At 36.5% G+C, this 22,323-nt stretch overlaps 1 protein-coding gene across 30 annotated transcripts in view; it reads left to right on the forward strand.

The window, feature by feature from the left end:
* DLG1 (discs large MAGUK scaffold protein 1) overlaps positions 1-22,323 on the forward strand; it is a 264,950-nt gene that overhangs the window by 194,255 nt on the left and 48,372 nt on the right. For all 30 annotated transcript variants that reach the window (XM_021070096.1, XM_021070094.1, XM_021070100.1 and 27 more), the window contains 3 exons: positions 9,131-9,245; positions 18,840-19,016; positions 21,822-21,891. In XM_021070096.1, coding sequence (XP_020925755.1) covers positions 9,131-9,245; positions 18,840-19,016; positions 21,822-21,891 — 362 coding nt within the window. The remainder of the gene's footprint in view (positions 1-9,130; positions 9,246-18,839; positions 19,017-21,821; positions 21,892-22,323) is intronic.

Below are 22,323 nucleotides of genomic sequence, written 5' to 3' on the forward strand. Positions count from 1 at the left end.
TTTTTTGTCTTTTTGTCTTTTTGTCTTTTGTAGGGCTGCATTCACAGCATATGGAGGTTCCCAGGCTAGGGGTCCAATCAGAGCTGTGGCCACCAGCCTATGCCAGAGCCACAGCAACACGGGATCCAAGCCGCATCTTCGACCTCCACCACAGCTCATGGCAACGCCGGATCCTTAACCCACAGAGCAAGCCCAGGGATCGAACCTGCAACCTCATAGTTCCTAGTCAGATTAATTAATCACTGAGCCATGACGGGAACTCCAAGGGCCAGAAAATATTAATTACATTGCAGTGATATTGGAGTTCCCGTCATGGCTCAGTGGTTAACGAATCTGACTAGCACCTATGAGGACACAGGTTCAATCCCTGGCCTCGATTAGTGGGTTAAGGATCCGATGTTGCCATGATCTGTGGTGTAGGTTACAGACGCGGCTTGGATCCTGCATCGCTGTGGCTGTGGTGTGGGCTAGCAGCTACAGCTCTGATTCACCCCTTAGCCTGGGAACCTCTATATGCCTGGGATGCTGTCCTAAAAAAGCAAAAAGAGAGGAAGAGGAAGGAAGAAAATGCAGTGAGTCAATTTGAGAACAATACCTGAAACTATAAGGATTTTTTGTTTGTTTGTTTGTTTTGTTTGTTTGTTTTTTGGCACCATCTCCTTGAGTGCAAAACAAGTGAGTGCAAGAGGTCTACTAAAATAAGGTATGAAGGAGCTAGAACCCTATGACACAATTAACTAGCCTAGCTCTTTTTTAGTTCAGAGTCCCAAACTGAAGAAAAACCACTGGGAATAAAATCCAAATTGAGCAGAAGAAGGATTATAGAGTCAAAGGTTATAGAAGATCCAAATGAGTAGGAGAATGTATAGCACCAGGAAATTTCACAGCATATGACATCATATTTTTAAACATTTGACAGAAATAACAGAAGGGAATTCTAGAACTGTGAAATAGAAAAGCTATCCTGACCCAGTACTATTATCTAAAAAAGTCCTGGAAAACTAATTTCACATAAAAATGAACAGCAGAAAAAGATCGAAGTTGAATCCAATGGAAACCTATTTGAAAAATGAAAATAAGGATGGGAATAACATCTCCACAGACAATGAAAGTATGCCAAAAAACATGCCCACAAAACAAATGAAAGAAATAACCTAATATTTCAAAATCAGTTAAAGGTGGGAGTTCCCTGGTGGCTTAGCTGGTTAAGGACCTGACTTGTCACCACTGTGGCATGGGTTTGTTCCCTGGCCCTGGAACTTCCACATGTCACAGTGTGACCCCAAAAAAGTTAATAGAGAATGATGGAACAAATGAAAGAACAACATAAATGAGTTAATAGGCCTCAGAAAATTATTAGAAATAAAAAAATTATATATCAAAAATTAAGTTTAACTAGAAGGTGCACAGTAGTTCCTTAAAGCATGTAGGTTAAAAAAAGAGGAAAATTTTTAAAATAAAAAAAAGAGCTCTTTCACTCTCCTAGCCACAACAGTCAGACAAAAAGAAGAAATAAAAGGTATCAAAATTGGAAGAGAAGAGGTAAAATAGTCATTATATGCAGATGACCTGATACTATATGTTGAAAACCCTAAAAGCTCCACACAAAAATAGAACTGATGAACGAATTCAACAGGGTAGCAGGATACAAGATTAACATAACAGAAATCAGTTGCATTTCTTTACACTAACTGAAAAGTCAGAAAAGGAATGTTAAAAAAAAAAAAATACTTTTAAAATTGCCTTTAAAAAGTAAAATACAGGAACAACCTAAACGTCCATCATCAGATGAATGGATTAAGAAGATGTGGTACATATATACAATGAAATACTATTCAGCTGTGGTAAGGAAATAATGCCATTTGCAGCAAATGGATGCGACTAGAGGTTATCATACGAAGTGAAGTAAGTCAGAAAGAGAAAGACAAATACCATATATCACTTATATGTGAAATCTGAAATATGGCACAAATGAACCTATCTGCAAAACAGACTCTAGACAGAGAACAGACTAGTGGTTGTCAAGGAGGAGTGGGATAAAGTGGGAGTTTGAAATTAGTAGATGCAAACTATTACATTTAGAATGGATAAGCAGTGAAGTCCTACTGTATAGCACAGGGAACTATATCTAACCTCTTGGGATAGAACATGATGGAAGATGGTATGAGAAAAAAAATGTATATGACTGGGTCACCTTGCTGTACAGCAGGAAATGGCACAATATTGTAAATCAACTATAATTTAAAAATTAAAAGTAAACAAATTTAAATAAAATACTTAGGAAGGCTGAAAACTATAAAACATTAATAAAGAAAATTGAAGATTATTGAAAGAAATAGGAAGATATCCCATGCTCTTGGATTGGAAGAATTAATATGTTAAAATGGCCTTACTACTTAAAGCAGTCTTCAGATTTAATGTGATCCTGTCAAAATACCTATGACATTTTTCACAGAGCTAGAAAGAATAATCCTAAAATTTATATGGAACTGTAAAAGGCCCAGAATTGCCAAAGCAATCCTGAGGGAAGTGAACAAAGCAGGAGACATAACTCTCCTAGACTTCAGACAATACTACAAAGCTACAGTAATCAAAACAAAATGGTATTGGCACAAAAACAGACATATGGATCAGTGGAACAGAATAGAGAGCCCCAAAGTAAACCCACGCACCTACAATCTTCAACATAGGAGGCGAGATATACAATGGGATAAAGACAGTCTCTTCCACAAGCAGTATTGGAAAAGTTAGACAGCCACATGAAAATCAATGAATTTGGAACATTTCTTCACAGCATACACAAAAATAAACTCAAAATGGCTTAAAGACTTCTATATAAGATACCATAAAAGTCCTAGAAGAGAACAAAGGCAAATCATTTTTTTTTTTTAAGGGCCGTACCCACAGCATATGGAAGTTGCTAGGCTAGAATCGATTGGAGCTGTAGCCAAAGGCCGACACCACAACCATAGCCACTTGGGATCTGAGCCTCACCTGTGACCTACACCACAGCTCACTGCAATGCCAGATGCTTAACCCTCTGAGCAAGGCCAGGAATCAAATCTACACCCTCTCGGATACTAGTCAGATTCGTTTCCACTGTACCACAATGGGAACTCTGGCAAATCATTTTGTGGTGTAAATTGTACCAGTGCATTCTTAGGTCAGTCTCCCAAGGCAATAGAAATAAAATAAAAAATAACAAATAGGACCTAAACAAACTTACAAGCTTTTGCACAGCAAAGGAAACCATAAACAAGATGAATAGGCAACCTATAGAATGGGAGAAAATATCTGCAAACATGTGACCAAAAAGGGATTAATCTCCAAAATATACTAACAGCTTGTACAAATCAACAACAACAACAACAACAACAAAAAAAAAACCCACCCAGTTCAAAAAATGGGCAAAGGACCTAAATAGATATTTCTCCAAAGAAAACATGCAGATGGTCAATAGGCACCTGAAAAGATGCTGCTCAACATCACTAATTATTAGAGAAATGCAAGTCAAAACTACAATGAGATATCACCTCACACCTGTCAGAATGGCCATCATTAAAAGTCTACCAATAATAAATGCTGGAGAGAGAATAGAGAAAAGGAAATCCTCCTACACTGTTGGTGGAAATGTAAGTTGGTGCAGCCATTATGGAAAATAGTATGGAGGTTCCTCAAAAAACTAAAAATAGAGTAGCTATATAATCCAGCAAGCCTACTCCTGGGCACATACTAGACCAAACTGTATTTTGAAAAAGATACATGCACCTTTAAGTTCATAGCAGCACTATTGACAGTAGTCAAGTCATGGAAACAACCTAAATGTCCATCCACAGATGAATGGATGAAGAAGATGTGTTACCGTTTTGGTTTTTTTTTTTGATTGTTTGTTTGTTTTTTTGGTGGGGGGGGCGGTCTTTTTGCCTTTTAGGGCCACACCCATGGTGTATGGAGGTTCCCAGACCAGGAGTCCAGTCAGAGCTGTAGCCACCAGCCTACACCACAGCTCACAGCAACACCGGATCCTTAACCCACTGAGTGAGGCCAGGGATCAAACCCGTGTCTTCAGGGATGCAAGTCAGGTTCACTAACTGCTGAGCCACGATGGGAACTCCTGATGCGTTACGCATGTGCAATGGAATACTATTCAGCCATGAAAAAGAGGAAATAATGCCATTTGCAGCAACTCGAATGCAATTAGAGATTATCATACTAAGTGAAGTGAGAAAGAGAAAGACAATACCATATATATATCACTTATATATGGAATCTGAAATATGCACAAACTTATCTATAAAATAGAAACAGACTCAGAGACATAGAGAACAGACTTGCGGTTCCCTGGAGGGTGGGTTTAGGGGGAGGGATAGAGTGGGAGATTGGAGTTAGCAGTAAGCAAATGCAAGCTAGTATATATAGAATGGGTAAACAACAAGGTCCTACTATATAGTGCAGGGAACTAGATTCAGTATCCTGTGATAAACCATGATGGAAAAGAGTATGAAAAAAAATGCATATGTATGTATAACTGAATTGCTTTATTGTACAGCAGAAATTAACACTGTAAATCAATTTAAATCTATACTTCAATTTAAATCTTTTGATTAAAAAAAATATAGAGCTCTTTCCCTTCCACATCCTGATCGATTTTGTTTTAAAGCCATTAGGTAGAGCATAGCAAGGTAGTAATCTGCATTGCAGGGCTGGGGAGGTCAGGGACAGCTATGGTGACCTGTTAGAACTTAACTGAGATGAGGGTTTCCATATAGGCAGCTCTCCTGGTGTGAGGAGTTGGAGTCTGAACAAAGTGAAAAGTTTCACATGGAACCGGTCAGAGCCCAGTCTGGAAAGTAGGTGGTAGTAGAAACAGGAAAGTGGATGGTATTTCCATACAAAGAGATTGATCAAATGAATACATGTTAAGGGTAGTGTTATCTGTGATTTTCACTGCTGTAGAAGAGTTCTCAATATGAAAAGGGAGAAAACTAAATATAAACCCTGAAAGATTAGAATTGGCAAAATTGGTGCGAACATGGTTTTTGTTTGTATAAACATAGGAGTTCCTGTCATGGCTCAGTGGTTAACAAATCCAACTAGGAACCATGAGGTTGCGGGTTAGATCCCTGGCCTTGCTCAGTGGGTTAGGGATCCGGTGTTGCCGTAAGCTGTGGTGTAGGTTGCAGACGCGGCTTGGATCCCCACGTTGCTGTGGCTGTGGCATAGGCTGGTGGCTACAGCTCCGATTGGACCCCTAGCCTGGGAACCTCCATATGCCGCGGGAGAGGCCCAAGAAATGGCAAAAAGACCAAAAAAAAAAAAAATGGTTATAAATGTGTATCTGTTTTACATATATATAATTCCTTAGCTCTATCCATTGAGAAAGTCTGGACTTAGTGCCACTCCAGTAGCAATGAGTAGACTTAACACTCCAATCTTGGCTTCTAAATACTATTCCCTGTCTAAATTACCAAGGCAGAACTTCATCAGCAGTGGTTTATAAGAAACAATGGAGGAGTTCCATCATGGCTCAGCAGTTAATGAACCCAGTTAGTATCCATGAGGTCGAGGGTTCGATCCCTGGCCTCGCTCAGTGGATTAAGGATCTGACGTTGCCGTGAACTGTGGTGTAGGGCGCAGATGTGGCTCAGATCCCAAGTTGCTGTGGCTGTGTCGTAGGCCAGCAGCTGCAGCTCCAATTCGAGCCCGAGCCTGGGAACTTCCATTTGCCATGGGTGTGGCCCTAAAAAGCAAAATGTAAATAAAATAAAATTAGGAAGGCCTATCCATGTGTGTATGTGAACAAATAAAATAGACTGCATAGTGAGACTGTGTTCCAGTTATTGATGCTTCATAACTACCCCCTAAGCCTCGTGGATTTAAAACAACCACCATTTTATGGATTCAGTAGGTTAGGAATTCAGCCAGAATTTTGGCTGGATGATCCTTGTGGTATAGATTGACATCACTTAATAGGATCAGCTGATGAGCCGCTTTGGAAGGTCCATGATGAGTTTACTCCCCTTGTCTTCTGACTTTGTTGGTACAAGCTAGAAGTTTGGGCGCAGAGCACTACCACATGATCTCGGAAGAGTGGTGCTTTGAAGGTAGTTGGACTTTTTACATGGTGTCTGGCTTCCCCGGATCAGGCATCCCAGGCCAAAGTTCCATGGATTTTTCTGATCTAGTCTGGAAATCACATATGATCATTTCTCTCGCATTCACTTACTTACAGTTAAGTCATAAGACCAGCCCAAATTTAAGGAGAAGGGGATCAGACTCCACCTCTTGATAGAGAAATGACAAGATCACATAATATAAGAAGTGTAGAATACCAGACATCTTTGGAAGAAAAATCTGCCACAAGCTATTCATATAAAGGCTTCAATGTGTATATGTGTGTGTGTGTGTATACACTGAAGCCTTTTATATGTTATATATAAACATAAAATGTCAAATAGTATGAATAGAACTGGAGATCATATAAGGTCAAAATTAACTTACCTTAATTGTTAAAACATTTTCTAGATTTGCCAGTAAAGCAAAATCTAACCCAATACAGTATCTTGTAACAAAGAGAAGTTATAAATAAAAGAATCAGATAGCTATAAAAAAAAATGAGGGACATCTATGTATGCTGCTATGGAACATTCTTAGTATTACTCCTGTAAGACTATTACTGTACTCAATATTAAATATTAAAAGCAAGGTGGAGAAGTGTGTATGTTACTATTTATTTAAGGAGGAGGAGTAATGTATGTTCATGTGTCCATATACACATAATTATAAAATATATGTATAAGGTATATGTGTTAAAGTAATATAGAATAAGTATAAACATTTCTTGTATATGTTACTTATTAAAAATGGAAAGATAAACTTTATTTATAATGACAAGGACAAAGTAAGAGAGAGAGAGGGACAGAAGTTAGACTTTTTTAATATCCCTGTTTTATAGATTTGACTGTGAACTATTTTACCTACCTACGAAAACAATGAACATTTTAAAAAGCAACCATTAAAAATCAAAGTTGAAAATAAAAAAAGAGTAAGTGAACTTAGGTATACATCCAGCTGGCAGCACTAACGCCTAGGAAGGAACCAATCCAAGTGACTTTAAAACAGTATTCAACTGTATATCCCTAGTATCTAAGGATAAAAAGAACTAGGGAGGATAGCTAACTGTTTTCAGTAATCATGTCATGGTTGTAGTATTGGTATCATTATTTTAAGACTATTGTGAATAAATGTTGAATAAAACAAGTAAGTCATTATGGGGTATGCTCTTAATTCAGTTATCCCCAATGTCTTTTGAGTACCAAAATGCTTTATATTCAAGGAAGAGATTAAGTAAAAGCCTAACAGTCCTAATTTTAAATTAGAAGAACCAGCATACACCCGTGATTCACTTCATATTTTTATCTTTATCTTCATCCATCAGTCTGTCTGTACCTTAGCTATGTCTACGCAGACTTAAGATTTGTCATGTATTGATAATTGTTGAATTGTAATGGAAACATTTATACTGATGTGTTTATACTTTAAATCTTCTATTTTTAAAGGACAATAAAAGAATATTTTATTACAAATTAATGTAAGCATTTAAATGTTTCTTGAGTTTTTTGATAGGTTGTTGCTTCAGTTACTCTTGGTACCAAACTTGATTACTGTGGTGAAAGGAAGAGTAACAATAATCATGCTCTTTGTCCAACTATTACAAACTCCAGACAAGTCATTTGCTCTTGCTGTCAGACTGATTTTATAAAAAAATTTGATGGAATCTGACTTGTCTGTAAGACTTTTGGTTTTTGGTTGTTTGTTGGTTTGCTTGCTTACTTGCTTTTTAGGGCTGCACCCATGGCATATGGAAGTTCCCAGGCTAGAGTCAAATCAGAGCCACAGCTCCAGGCCTATGCCACAACCACAGCAGCTTGGGATCCGAACCAAGTCTGCAGCCTACACCACAGCCCATGGTAATGCTGGATCTTTAACCCACTGAGCAAGGCCAGGGGTCAAACATACATCCTCATGGATCCTAGTCAGATTCGTTAACTGCTGAGCCACGAAGGGAACTCCCAGACTATTGTTTATCTTATTTTATTTTATTTTATTTTTTAGTCTTTTTGCCTTTTCTAGGGCTGCCTCCACGGCATATGGAGGTTCCCAGGCTAGGGGTCAAATCAGAGCTGTAGCCACCGGCTTATGCCAGGGCCACAGCAACGTGGGATCCGAGCAGCGTCTACGACCTACACCACAGTTCACGGCAACGCCGGATCCTTAACACACTGAGCAAGGCCAGGGATCTAACCCGCAACCTCGTGGTTCCTAATCGAATTTGTTAACCACTGCGCCACGACGGGAACTCCTATTGTTTATTTTAAATAGAGAAAAATGGTGTAAGTGTGTATAACCATGTAATTGCAATATTCTTCAAAAAGTGCTTAAATTTTTTATTAATAGATTTAGTAGTTTTTAATGTATGATAAAAGAGTGCCTCTTCAGCATCATAATTTTGTAAATAAAATTATCTTAAAATATTTATTCCTTCAGATTGCTTTTTATATCTTATTTAGATATTTTGAAAATTTAGAGATTATAAAATGAGTTGAAATAAATTTAATTTCATTTGTTAGTTTTTTTAAGGCATATTTTCCCCATTATATTGACCCTGTACAAGTTCTATAATTTGAGATTAAAAGGTTAGCTGAGTTCTTTATGGAGAAAAAGTCAGTAAACAGTGTCTAGTATAAATTATTATAGTCTTCTTTCTTTAAGTATTAAAAAATAGAATAAAGCCTGATTTTTACTCTTAAAATTTTACAGATAAATTCAAAAATAAAGATTGATACTTCTCTTTGATGGATGGAAGTTGTCTTTTATTAAATGTGATATGAACTTTAAAATACTATATAAGAAAATACTGTTTTTAGCCAACTCTATAGATTCTTGGTACATTTAGAAGATTGTTAATTTTTAAAATTTGCATATTGGGCAAAATCTTGTATAGATTACTTTTTTAAGATTCTGATCACATTGAATCAATTATAATACAGCTTACATATTTAATACTTTATCCTCAAGTAACATTTTTTAGACTATAAAATAAAAATTTCTTTATTTTTTCTTTCATCAGAATACAGTCGTTTCGAAGCCAAAATACATGACTTACGGGAGCAGATGATGAATAGTAGCATTAGTTCAGGATCAGGTTCTCTTCGAACTAGCCAAAAGCGATCCCTCTATGTCAGGTAATTTTTTATTTCTAATTATAGCAGTCTTTATGCATGCAGATTCCTTCAGATTTTTCACTATGACTAAGTTTTACTATAGAAAAATATATTAGAAACTAAGAAAATGTTTTTTATGATTAATTTCCTGATAGTATATCTTTAAGGAATTGAAATATTATGATTTTATTAATGAATGTTATGTAACCTCTTGAATAATAATAGTATGATAAAGACAAAATAAATATGGACCAGAAATTTTTTTTGGCCACACCCACAATTCGTGGAATTTCCCAGGCCAGGAATCAAACCTACACTGCAGTTGTGATGTGTACCACAGTTGCGGCAATGCCAGAGCCTTAGCCCACTGCACCACACACTGACTAGTCTAGTGTAGTGTGATATGTCAAATCATCCAACACTTCTATTTACCTGTAGCCTTTTATGATCAGTCTCCATTTGAGTAACATTTATTATTTTTTGTCTTTTTGCCATTTCTTGGGCCGCTCCCATGGCATATGGAAGTTCACAGGCTGGGGGTCAATTCTGAGCTGTAGTCACTAGACTATGCCAGAGCCACCACAGCCACAGCCACAGCCACAGCAATGCAGGATCCAAGCCGCGTCTGCAAACCTACACCACAGCTCACGGCAACACCAGATCCTTAACCCACGGAGCTAGGCCAGGGATCAAACCCGAAACCTCATGGCTCCTAGTTGGATTCACCAACCACTGAGCCACGACGGGAACTCCTTGAGTAACATTTAATTACTACAGTAAATTTCTACTAGTTCTTCTGTTTTCACTACTGTAATTTATCTCTGCCTACTGGGTTGCTGTACACCTCTAATTGTGAGCATTTGTAAGGTCTTGTGAAGTAAATCTTAACTTCAGTATCCTTGTCTTCAGGATGCTGTTTATAGAGCTTCCTCTGCTCTGCTAAGTTTATTTATCATCATCCAAAAACATGTTAAACTCTCTTTTCTCTTGTTGTCATTTCTCTTTTGCATTTTTCTTTTTTGTTACTGTCATTTTAGTGAGTTTCAGGGTAGAAAGGAAATACAAGCATCACCTCAGAGATGCTTCAGGTTCGGTTCCAAAACACTACAATATGGTGAATATTGTAGTGAAGTAAATCATGAATTTGGAGAGTTCCCAGTGCGTGTAAAAGTTATATTTACACTATACTGTAGACTATTTAATGTACAGTAGCATTGTGTCTTAAAAAAAAAATACTTCAATTTAAAAATACTTTATTGCTTGATGATTGTCGTACAACTATAAATGAAATAAATTCATTAAATAATTAAAAAAATACTTTATTGCTGAATGAAATAATGCCATTTGCAGCAACATGGATGGACCTAGAGGTTATCATACCAAGTGAAGTAGGTCAAAAAGAGAAGCCGAATAACATGTATCACTTATATATGGAACCTAAAATATGACAAAAATGAAATTACCTATGAAACAGAGTCACAGACTTGTGGTTGCCAGGGGTGAGAGGAGATGGATTGGGAGTTTGGGATTAGCAGATACAAACTAGTATATATTGGAAGCCATAATGGAAAAGAATATAAAAAAGAAGATATATATATATACATATATATATATATATATATGTATATATATATAAAACTAAATTAGGAGTTCCCGTCATGGCGCAGTGGGTAATGAATCCGACTAGGAACCGAGAGGTTGTGGATTCGATCCCTGGCCTTGCTCAGTGGGTTAAGTATCTGGCGTTGCTGTGAGCTGTGGTGTAGGTCGCAGATTCGACTCAGATCCCACATTGCTGTGGCTGTGGCGTAGGCCGGTGGCTACAGCTCCGATTAGACCCCCTAGCCTGGGAACCTTCATATGCCGCAGGAGCAGCTCAAGAAAAGACAAAAAGACGAAAAAAAAAAAAAAAAAAAAAGGAATTGCTAAGTCAAAGGCTAAGAAAAAATATATATGTATAACTAAATTACTTTGTTGGAATTCCCGTCGTGGCTCAGCAGAAATGAATCTGACTAGTATCCATGAGGACACAGGTTCGATCCCTGGCCTCACTCAGTGGGTTAAGGATCTAGCAGTGTGCTGTGGTGTGGGTCAAGGACATGGCTCAGAGCCTGCGTGGCTGTGGCCTATACCACTGGCTACAGCTCCAATTCAACCCGTAGCCTGGAAACTCCATATGCCATGATTGCCACCCTAAAAAGACCCCAAAAAAAGAAAAAAATCACTTTGCTATACAGTAGAAATTAACGTAACCTTGTAAAGCAGCTATACTTCAATAAAATAAATTTTCAAAAAGAAAAAAAATATATTCACCCCAGTGTTCATAGCATTATTTACAATAGCCAAGATATGAAAGTAACTTTAAGTGTCCATCAGCAGATGAATGTACATACACACACACACAATGGCATACTACTCACCCATTAAAAAAAGAATGAAATTTTTCCATTTGCAGCAAAATGGATAGACTTGAACTGTATTACTCATAGTAAAGTAAGTCAAACAGAAAGAGACAAATACAACATGATATCACATATATAGAATCTAAAAAATAAACTAGCGAATATAACAAAAGAGAAACAGACTCACAGATACAGGGAACAAACTAGTGGTTACCAGTGAGGAGAGTGAAGGTGAAAGGGGGAGGGATAGGGGTAGGGGATTAAGACATGCAAACTACTGTTGATAAAATAAATAAGCTGCAAGGATATATTCTAAAACACAGGAAATATAGCCAATATTTGATAACTATAAATAGAGTATAACCTTTAGAATTGTGAACCACTGTGTTGTACACCTTAAAATCACATGATAGTGTAAATCTGCTATACTTTAATAAAAAAGTATCCATGGTAAAAATGTTTGCTGAATGTTTGATAGCATTTTACCCGCAGTAGAACTTTCAAAAATTGCAGTCAGTCCTCTCAAACTCTGCCCCTGCTTTATCAACTAAGTGGATGTAATATTCTGCATCTCTTGTCATTTCAATAATCTTGACAGCATCTTCACCAGGAGTGGATTTTATCTCAAGAAACCATTTTCAGTGCTCATCCAGAAGAAGCAGCTCCTCATCTGTCGAGTTTAAACATGTGGTTAAGTTTTATCATGAGATTGCAGCAATTCGGTCACATCTTCAAGGCTCCACTCCTTTTCCTCAGGATTCCCTTGGCAATTGTGGGTCTTTTATGGTTCCATATAAATTTTAGGATTCTAGTTCTGTAGAAAATGCCATGGGTGATTTGATAGGGATCACATTAAATATGTAGATTGCTTTAGGTAGTATGGCCATTTTAACGGTATTAATTCTTCTAATCCAGGAACATGTATTTTACTTTTTTGATTCAACTTTAAAAGGGATTATTTTGCTTTTTTACATCCCTTTCCAGTGTTTCACTGTTAGTGTAAAGAAAGGGAACTGATTTCTATATATAAATCTTGTATCCTGCTACCTTGTTGAATTCATTTGTCAGTTCTGATAATTTTATGTGAAGTCTTTAGGGTTTTCTATATATGGTATCATATCACCTGCATATAATGACACTTTTACCTCTTCTCTTCCAATTTGGACACCTTTTATTTCTTTTTCTGGTCTGATTCCTTTGGCTAGGACTTCAGTACTATGTTGAATAAAAGTCGTGATAGTGAGGAGTTCTTTGTGGCGCTGTGGGTTAAGGATCCAGTGTTGTCACTGCAGCAGCTTGGGTCACTGCTGTGGCATGAATTCTATCCCTGGCCCAGGAATTTCCACATACCATGGGTGCAGACACACACACACACACACACACACACACACACACACAGACACAGCAAAAAAAAAAAAAAAAAATGGTGAAAGTGGGCATCCTTGTTTGTTCCCAGTTTTAGTGTGAAGGCTTTCACCATTTTACCATTAAGTATTATATTGGCTCTAGGTTTGTCATAAATATTTTCTTATTATGTTGAGGTATGTTCCCTCTGTACTCACTTTGGTAAGAGTTTTTATCATGAATGGATGTTGAATTTTACCAAATGCTTTTCATCTGTTGAGATGATCATGCGGTTTTTGTCTTTTCTTTTAGTTAATGTGGTATGTCACATTGATTGATTTGAACCGTCCTTGTGATTCTGGGATGAATCTAACTTGGTGGTGTATGATCTTTTTTGTGTGTGTCATTGGATTCTGTTTGCTGATATTTTGTTCAGAATCTTTGTATCTACATTCATAAAAGATATTGGCCTGTAATTTTTTTTTTTTTTTTTTTTTGGTGGGGGTGTCTTTGGTTTTAGTATCAGGGTGATGGTGGCTTCATAAAATGTCTTTAGCAGTGTTTGCTTCTCTTCAGTCTTTTGGAAGACTTTGAGAAGAGTCAGTATAAGTTCTTTGTGTGTTTGGTAGAACTCCAGGCTCCATTTCTAATCCTAGTTCTCCTGCTATTTCAGCCACATCTATAGTTACCTCATCTGCTTAAATCTTGAGCCCCTCAAGTTATCCATGAGTGTTAGAATCAACTTTTTCCAAAATCCTATTAATATTAACATTTTGGAGTTCCTGTTATGGCTCAGCAGTAATGCACCTGACTAGTATCTATGAGAATGTGGGTTCAAACCCTGGCCTCACTCGGTAGGTTAAGAATCTGGTAATGTTGTGAGCTGTGGTATAGGTTACAGATGCAGCTCAAACCCCATGTTGCTGTGGCTGTGACATAGGCCTGCAGCTTCAACTCCAGTTCAACCACTAACCTGGGAATTTCCATATGCAGCAGGTGTGGCCCTGAAAAGACAAAAAATAATAATATTTTGGCCTCTTGGCATGAATCGCCAATATTCTTAATGGCATCTAAAATTGTGAGTCCTCTCTGGAAAGTTTTCGGTTTGCCTTGCCCAGATCCATCAGAGGAATCACCATCTATGGCAGTTTCAACCTTATAAAATGTATTTCTTAACTAACAAGTCTTGAAAGTGAAAATTCGTTCTTGTTCCATGGGCTGCAGAGTGGATGTTGAGTTAGCAGGCATGAAAACAGCATTAATTTCATTGTGCATCTCCTTCAGAGCTCCTGGATTACCAGATACATCATCAATGAGCAGTGATATTTTGAAAGAAATCTTTTTTTTTTCTTTAGAGCAATAGGTCTCAACAGTGTGCTTAAATAAGTCTATAAACCATGTTGTAAACAGATGTGCTATCATCTAGGCTTCATTGTTCCATTTCCAGAGCACAAGCAGAATAGATTTAGCATAATTCTTAAGCACCCTTGGATTTTCAGAGTGGTAAATGAGCTGTGGCTTAACTTAAAACTCAGCAGCTGCATTAGCCTCTAACAAGAGTACCAGCTTGCCCTTTGAAGCCAGGCATTGACTTCTCCCTAGGTATGAAAGTTCTAGATGCCATCTTCTAATATAAGGCTGTTTCATCTATATTAAAAATCTGTTATTTAGTGTAGCTAGCTTCATTACTTATCATAACTAGATCTTCTGGATAACTTGCTGCAGCTTCTACATCAGCCCTTGCAGCTTCACCTTGAACTTTTATGTTATAGAGGTGGCTTCTTTCCTTAAACTTTATGAACAAATCTAGCTTCAAACTTTTCTTCTATAGTTTTCTTGCCTTTCTCAACCTTCACAGAATTAAAGAGAGTTTGGGCCTGGCCTTGCTCTGGATTACATTTTGGTTAAGAGTGTTGTGGCTGTTCTGATCTTCTATCCAGACCGCTAAAACTTTCTCCAGATCAGCTATAAGGCTGTTTCATTTTCTTCTTATTCATGTACCCTCAAGTAGCACTTCCAAGTTTTTTTTAGCTTGGCTAACTGGTGCAAGAGGCCTGGCTTTTGCCCTGTCTTGGCTTTCAGCATGTCTTCCTTACTAAGCTTAATCATTTCTAGCTGATTTAAAGTGAAAGACCTACGACACTTCCTTTCACATGAAAACTTAGAGGCCATTGTCCTAGTTCCAATATTGTGTGTCAGGGAGTAGCGAGGCCCAAAGAGAGGGAGAGAGTAATAATGAAAAAGTTTTAAATACTGAAAAGAGTTACCAAAATATGACACAGAGATAGGAAGTAAGCAAATGCTTTTGGGAAAATGACACCAATAAATTTAAGGTTACTGCAGGGTTGCCACAGAACCTTCAGTTTGTAAAACGCGCGCGCGCGCACACACACACACACGCAATATCTGCCAAGTTCATTAGAGCAAACTGCAGTAAAATTAGGTATGCCTGTAGACACATGTAGCCAATCTGCTGTAGTTAACCAGAAGTCTTATGGTTCTTATTAGTAAATGGTTTTTTAATTTCAAGTGTAAAAATAAAGTTATGGCTATGAAAGCCCACAAAAAAGTATGATACCTTTTTATAAAGTTCTGTAACAAGTAGAATCATACATAATTACTTAGTTATCCTTGATAACACTAAACCAGCAAAAACAGGGTCAGGGCAAGGAAATAATAAACACTAAATTCAAAATGGTGATTACCTTCTAACAGTGCTTTACTCCTAATGTGAGGGTAGCAGGAGCAAGGGGAAAAATACACAGGTGAATGAGTTATTGATAAAAGTTTTGTGTTGGGTTGGATGGTAAATTATCAGATGTTCATTATATTCTTATGATTAATAACTCACGTAATTATTCCATGAGTTCCTTTTTTATGAATCAGAATATTAAAGAGAAAGTTTAAATGCTAATATAGGGGGTAGAGATTGTGATTTCTCCATTGCTCTTCAGTAATGTAGTTGTTTTGCTTTTATAATTCAAAAGATTGATTTATGTTAGTAAAAATGTTAAGATGTAGTATTTACCCTTTTTTGTTTTTTTTTTTTTTTTTTTTGTCTTTTTTGTTGTTGTTGTTGTTGCTATTTCTTGGGCTGCTCCCACAGCATATGGAGGTTCCCAGGCTAGGGGTTGAATCGGAGCTGTAGCCACCGGCCTACGCCAGAGCCACAGCAACGCGGGATCCGAGCCGCGTCTGCAACCTACACCACAGCTCACGGCAACGCCGGATCATTAACCCACTGAGCAAGGGCAGGGACCGAACCCGCAACCTCATGGTTCCTAGTCGGATTCGTTAACCACTGCGCCACCACGGGAACTCCTATTTACCCTTTTCTAAATATCTTTTGATATTTATTCTACCTTTTAAGGTACTTTATTTGCTGTTTTATATTATGATGTTTATTTATATCCTTTCATCTGTTATCTTTATCTTCATCATATCTATTCATTGCCTTTTTAAACACTTAGAAAATTACTTAAAAAAAAAAAAAAAGAGTTCCCGTCATGGTGCAATGGAAACAAATCCAACTAGGAACCATGAGATTGCAGGTTCGATCCCTGGCCTTGCTCAGTGGGTTAAGGATCTGGCGTTGCTGTGGCTGTGGTGTTGGCCCACAGCCATAGCTCTGATTAGACCCCTAGCCAGGGAACCTCCATATGCCACGGGTGCAGCCCTAAAAGGACAAAAAAAAAGGAAAATTACTGATTATCAAACCTTTGTAGGGAGTTCCCACTGTGGTACAGTGGGTTAATGGTTTGGCTTGTCTCTGGTTCAATCCCTAGCCTGCTGCAGTAGATCAGGCATCTGGCATTGCCACAGCTATGGCATAGGCTGCAGCTGCTTCTCAGGTTCAGTCCCCTTGCCCAGGAACTTCCATATGCCGTGGGTGTGGCCAAAAAAGGAAAAAAAAAAATATTTGTGTTATTTGAGGTTAGCAGTATTTTTCCAGTAGAAAGCTGCTTTCTAAGTATTCAGAATTTACTGAAATTATGACATTAGCATTTATATCATTTATAATATTTATTGTACAGCAGTAGAATAAAACTCAAGATATTGTGTATGTGTTAACATATATTTGAGAAAACCTTCCCACTTTGCAGTCTCACCTACTCCATTCACATTGTTGGCCACTGAAAAGACTTGAAAAAACACATTTGAAAGCCGTTAACTAGTTCATTCATTTTGCCATCAAGTAACTTCAACCCTCTTCAGTTTTATCCCAAGAAATAAGTTCTTTAAAGTTGGTTATAGTGATTTGTATCCTAAAATTTCCCACTGCCAAACTAGAACAAAGAATGAATAAATTGTAATTTAAATGTAATTGCTTGGGTCTTTCCCATATGCTTGAGAGAGGTTTTGTTTTGTTTTGTTTAGGGCTACACCAGTGGCATATGGAGGTTCCCAGGCTAGGAGTCAATCGAAGCTACAGCTGTTGGCCTACATCACAGCCACAGCAACGCCAGATCTTAGCCACATCTGCAGCCTACACCACAGCTCATGGCAACGCCAGGTCCTTAACCCACTACCTGAGGCCAGGGGTAGAACCTGCATCCTCATGGATTCGTTACTGCTGAGCCATAACAGGAATTCCAGGAGAGGTTTTTTTTGAATATAAGAATTTAATTTGCTTAAATATTGTGTAATAATTAATCAAATAGTGTTGAATAATTATTATACACTATTTTCTTATTATCAAATTTTAAAATATTCCTAGGAGTGCCCTGGTGGCTCAGCAGGTTGAGAATCCGGCACTGTCACTGCTATGGTACTGGTTCAATCCCTGGCCAGGGAGCTTCTGCATGCCATGGGTGTGGCCAAAAAATATTCCTAGCATTTTGCAATTACTATATTAAATTAATAGATTTTTTCCAAGATAGTTGGCAGCTATTAAAGTCATTGTGTAGTCATCTGTAGTTAGTTTTCATCATTGTTACTGACTCTGAAAACCTTAGTAAGTCTAGTTTTATGATCAAACGAAAGGAATGATTAACTGGGAAAAAAATCTCTCTTGTTGATCTAGTCTTACAGTCCACAAATGATGAATCAGATCCATCAGGGAATTTGTTTTTCCAAGTGTGTCTAGTCAAAATAAAAAGAAGTTCCCTCATGTCTCAGTGAGTTAAGGATTGTCACTGCTGTGGCTCTAGTTATAGCTGTGGCAGGAGTTCAGTCCCTGGCATGGGAATTGCCGTGTGCGGCAGGTACAACCCAAAGAAAAGAGAAAGAGAGGAGTCTCTTTTAATATTAACTTTATTAACTTAGAACAACTCTCCTCTGATTTTTCGCTTTAGAATTCAGTGTAGGTTACCATTAGATTTTACTAAAACTATGTTTCTAATTTCTCATAAAGTACTGAGAGAAATAAGGGGAGGTTCCTTTTGTGACTCAGCAGGTTAAGAACCCCGCATAGTCTCTGTGAGGATGCGGGTTTAATCCCAGACCTCGTTCAGTTGGTTAAGGATCTGGCATTGCTGTAAGCTGTGGTATATAGGTCACAGATATGGCTTGGATCCAGTGTCGCTGTGGCTGTGATATAGGCCTCAGCTGCAGCTCCAATTCGACCCCTAGCCTGGTAACTTCCATATGTTGCAGGTGCAGCGGTAAAAAGGAAAGAGAGAGAAAGAGAAATAAAGTAGTATATCTAATAACAAACTATTACTATAACCAATTAATTTTCTATTTCTTTTTTGTCTCTTTTTTTGTATATAGTGTAGAATTTGGCTTGGCATTATTTTCCCTACCATGGTATATTGTTTAATTATCTACCCAGATTATATATATATATATATGCTTTCAGAATCCTTTTTATCTAATGTTGATAATATCATGATAAGAAATAAATGTGAATTTTTTCTTCTTAATCTAGAGCCCTTTTTGATTATGACAAGACTAAAGACAGTGGCCTTCCTAGTCAGGGATTGAACTTCAAATTTGGAGATATCCTCCATGTTATTAATGCTTCTGATGATGAATGGTGGCAAGCCAGACAGGTTACACCAGATGGTGAGAGTGATGAAGTTGGGGTGATTCCTAGTAAACGAAGGTAAATATAAGTCTTTTACAGTCTTACCACTTGAAAATTGGATAATATAAAAAAAAATTGCTGTTTCTTTAAATTTCTTTTACTGAAGGGATTTTATGCTTGTTTTTTTTTTATTGTGTTTCACAACTATTTAATTTTATTCACCTTATATTATAACCTGTGACATAATAAGAGAATATGATGAATCCAAGTAAAAATTTTTCTAAAGCTCTTACTAGTTGTTTAAAACAAAATAAGTGTATTTTTAATCACTGTGCCATTTACCTATACCACTGGAGGGAGAGGGAATTAAAAGCATATGTAGTTTTCCCATGTAGATAGTGATAAAACCTAAATTTTCAGGGGTTTTTGTTGTGTAAATTGCCTCCTTGAGACTTAAAAACTGAAAGCATTTTAAATAAATGCAAAATTTTTAGAAATATCTAATAATATGCTTCGTATCTCCTTTTTCTTGCTAAATTTAGAAGTATCCATGCATTCACTGTTCTTTCCTCTTTGCTTTTAACTGTTTATTGTGGTGATTCACTGGTGCATACTTACCATCTGTGGTGATTCACTGGTGCATACTTACCATCTAGTGGCAAAAGTGGTTAAGTGCAGATTGTCTTTGAAAAGCGTGGTCCCAACCCCCTCTAAGGTCAGTGAAATACTATTGAATGTCTCTACTTCTGTTGGAAAGATATTTAAAAATAAGTTCATAATTCCCCCCAAAGAGCTTGTTGATGAGATCGGATTCATCCAAATCATTACCTAAAACCTAAAAGCAAAAATTGTCAATGAGACATTAATATGTATTATAACTCATTAATTCACTTCAAGTCAGGCTTATGATCTAATAAACTTGTTCTTTTCTTATTAATGAGTTGAACTTATTTTGTTAAGTCTCTAAATTGATACTTATGCCAAATCATATACCTATTGATAGACCTTCTACCTATAAATACACTTGTGTACCTGTTTTTAGGCATTGAAAAGTAGAAATATTAAAATATTGCCACGATTGTAATTGTAGTTTTCATATTTATGACTATTATTGGATAGATCCATATTTTTAGCAAGATGCGACTGTTTGGCTAGATCTAATATTTGGTGGCAACTCCTTGTAGCCCTCAACATAACTTTTTTCTTGCAATAGAACATAGTATGCTTTAAATACAGAAATGCTTCCTCTGGGCCTTGTTAAATCAGTAGAAACCTCACATCTTAAATAGTAAGATCAGAATTCCTAAAAATTGTCTATCTCTTGGAACCTTATAGCTTGCAAAGGCTTTACATGTACCTTCAACAAATGAGAAAAACAGCTGACTTTGGTCAGCTGAAAAAGAGATATTTTTTCATTTTATATAAAAATCCTGTAAGTTTGGATTTTGAAGCCAGATGTGATAAGAGAAATATATCTTGAGATCTCTACAAATCCCCAAATTCTTGAATAATGTAAGGGAATACGGCTTTTTCTCCCATAAAACACAGTATGTAATCACAACTAATTATATGCCATTTCATTCTTCATTGTATTCAAAACATATATTTTCTTAAACAGAATTGTACCTTTCTTAGACCAGTTTGCATCTAATTATAGCACAAGGAGTTGCAGTTCCTATAATTCTTAGCTTTCTTTCTGGAGCAATATTGACAAATAAGCACAATTGAAGTCACTCAGCGATATAGTGAACAAGGTAACAATTAGGAAACAATGCCATTTTGAGTTGTAAATGTTTACTCACTAGATGTTAGTTTTGCAGTGCTTTCAGTTAGTGACTAGGCAAAATTATAAATTAATTATTCATGTCATGAGCCCTCAGGATTGTTCTGGAATAGTAAAAGCCCAGGTTTTAAATACATGACTGCTTAGATTTCTTTTCTACCCATGGTAAAAACTATATGACTAGATAAGAAAAATAAAGAATATGCATTTATTCTTAGGCTGTTTTGGTAGATTTTCCTGCTATATACTAACATAATTTTTATGTTGAAATTAAGGATTTATAAAGCTTAATTTATATGAAATTTTGTAAGATTCATATTGGTATTAGAATTTACACAAAACATTTGTTTTGTTAGTTTTGTTTGCTTGCTTATTTTGAAGGTAACTCTTTTTAACAAGGTTTAAAATTTAAAAGATCTTAAAGCTATACAGTCTCCCTCTTAACCCTGTTCCCCAAGCACACAATTCACCTTCTTAGGGATAAATAAGGTTACCAGTACTTCTGTATCCTTCTAAAGATACTTTATAACTATTTTGTATATTATAATTGGTTACTTTGTATATTTATACAAATATATCATTGGAGTTAAGCTTAATTTTTTTTACTTCCCCCCTTTTTATTTTTGAAAATTTCAGAGCTTTAGAAAATATAAGATAAATACAAGAATAGTACATGGAACACCCACAAATCCTTCACCTGCTTTCATCAGTTGTTAACATTTTACCCAATTTGCTTTCTCTCAGCACTTAATTTTTAGCATATATGTTCCATAGTAAGCTAATATTTAAATAACAAAACAAATGAAAAACCTGGAAAATTGCTAAACTCAGAAGTGGTACCTCATAATAATTTCAATATAAATACGAAATTGAGTGTGTATATATACATATACATACTATATTTTTGTGATTTACAAGTGATTTTCTTACACAGTAAAATAAGCCCTCTATTTTATTCTTCAGAAATTCTAATTAATTGGGGGCTGCAAACCTAAATGGCTTCTGAAGGCTTTAAAATATAAAAATCCTGCAGTTTCAGTTCTGATGATTTCTATTTAGAAATGTTTGGTATACCTAAAAAATAATCTGTGCTTTGCCAGGGTTGAGAAGAAAGAACGAGCCCGATTAAAAACAGTGAAATTCAATTCTAAAGCAAGAGGAGAGAAAGGGGTGAGTATATGAAATCTCTTATTTTAGAAATTAATGATTGAAGGTAATAGGTCTTTTCATAATTCTTGTTTGAGCTACATTATTAAAATGAGAAGGAATTTGCCATTAAAAATAACTGTCAACACTCTTGCTATGGTGGTTTATAATAATAGATAAACTCAACTAAACAATTTATTAAATTAAACCTCTCATGGTCAAATTACCCAAATTATCAAAACTGTCATTTGCTGTATTCTTAATAACATACTTTTGGTCATTGTTTTTATACATGAAATGAATTCAGCCTTCATTCAGATGAACAGTTAAACAATTAGATATTTGTGTCACCAGTATTAATCATGAAAACTAATAAGTAATACATCTTCTGAGAAAATAAGCCCCCACCCCAAAATTACTAACTAGGGTCACAATATAAATGTATGGGTTTTTGCA

Source organism: Sus scrofa, chromosome 13 (genome assembly GCF_000003025.6).
Source record: "Sus scrofa isolate TJ Tabasco breed Duroc chromosome 13, Sscrofa11.1, whole genome shotgun sequence".
NCBI lineage: Eukaryota > Metazoa > Chordata > Mammalia > Artiodactyla > Suidae > Sus > Sus scrofa.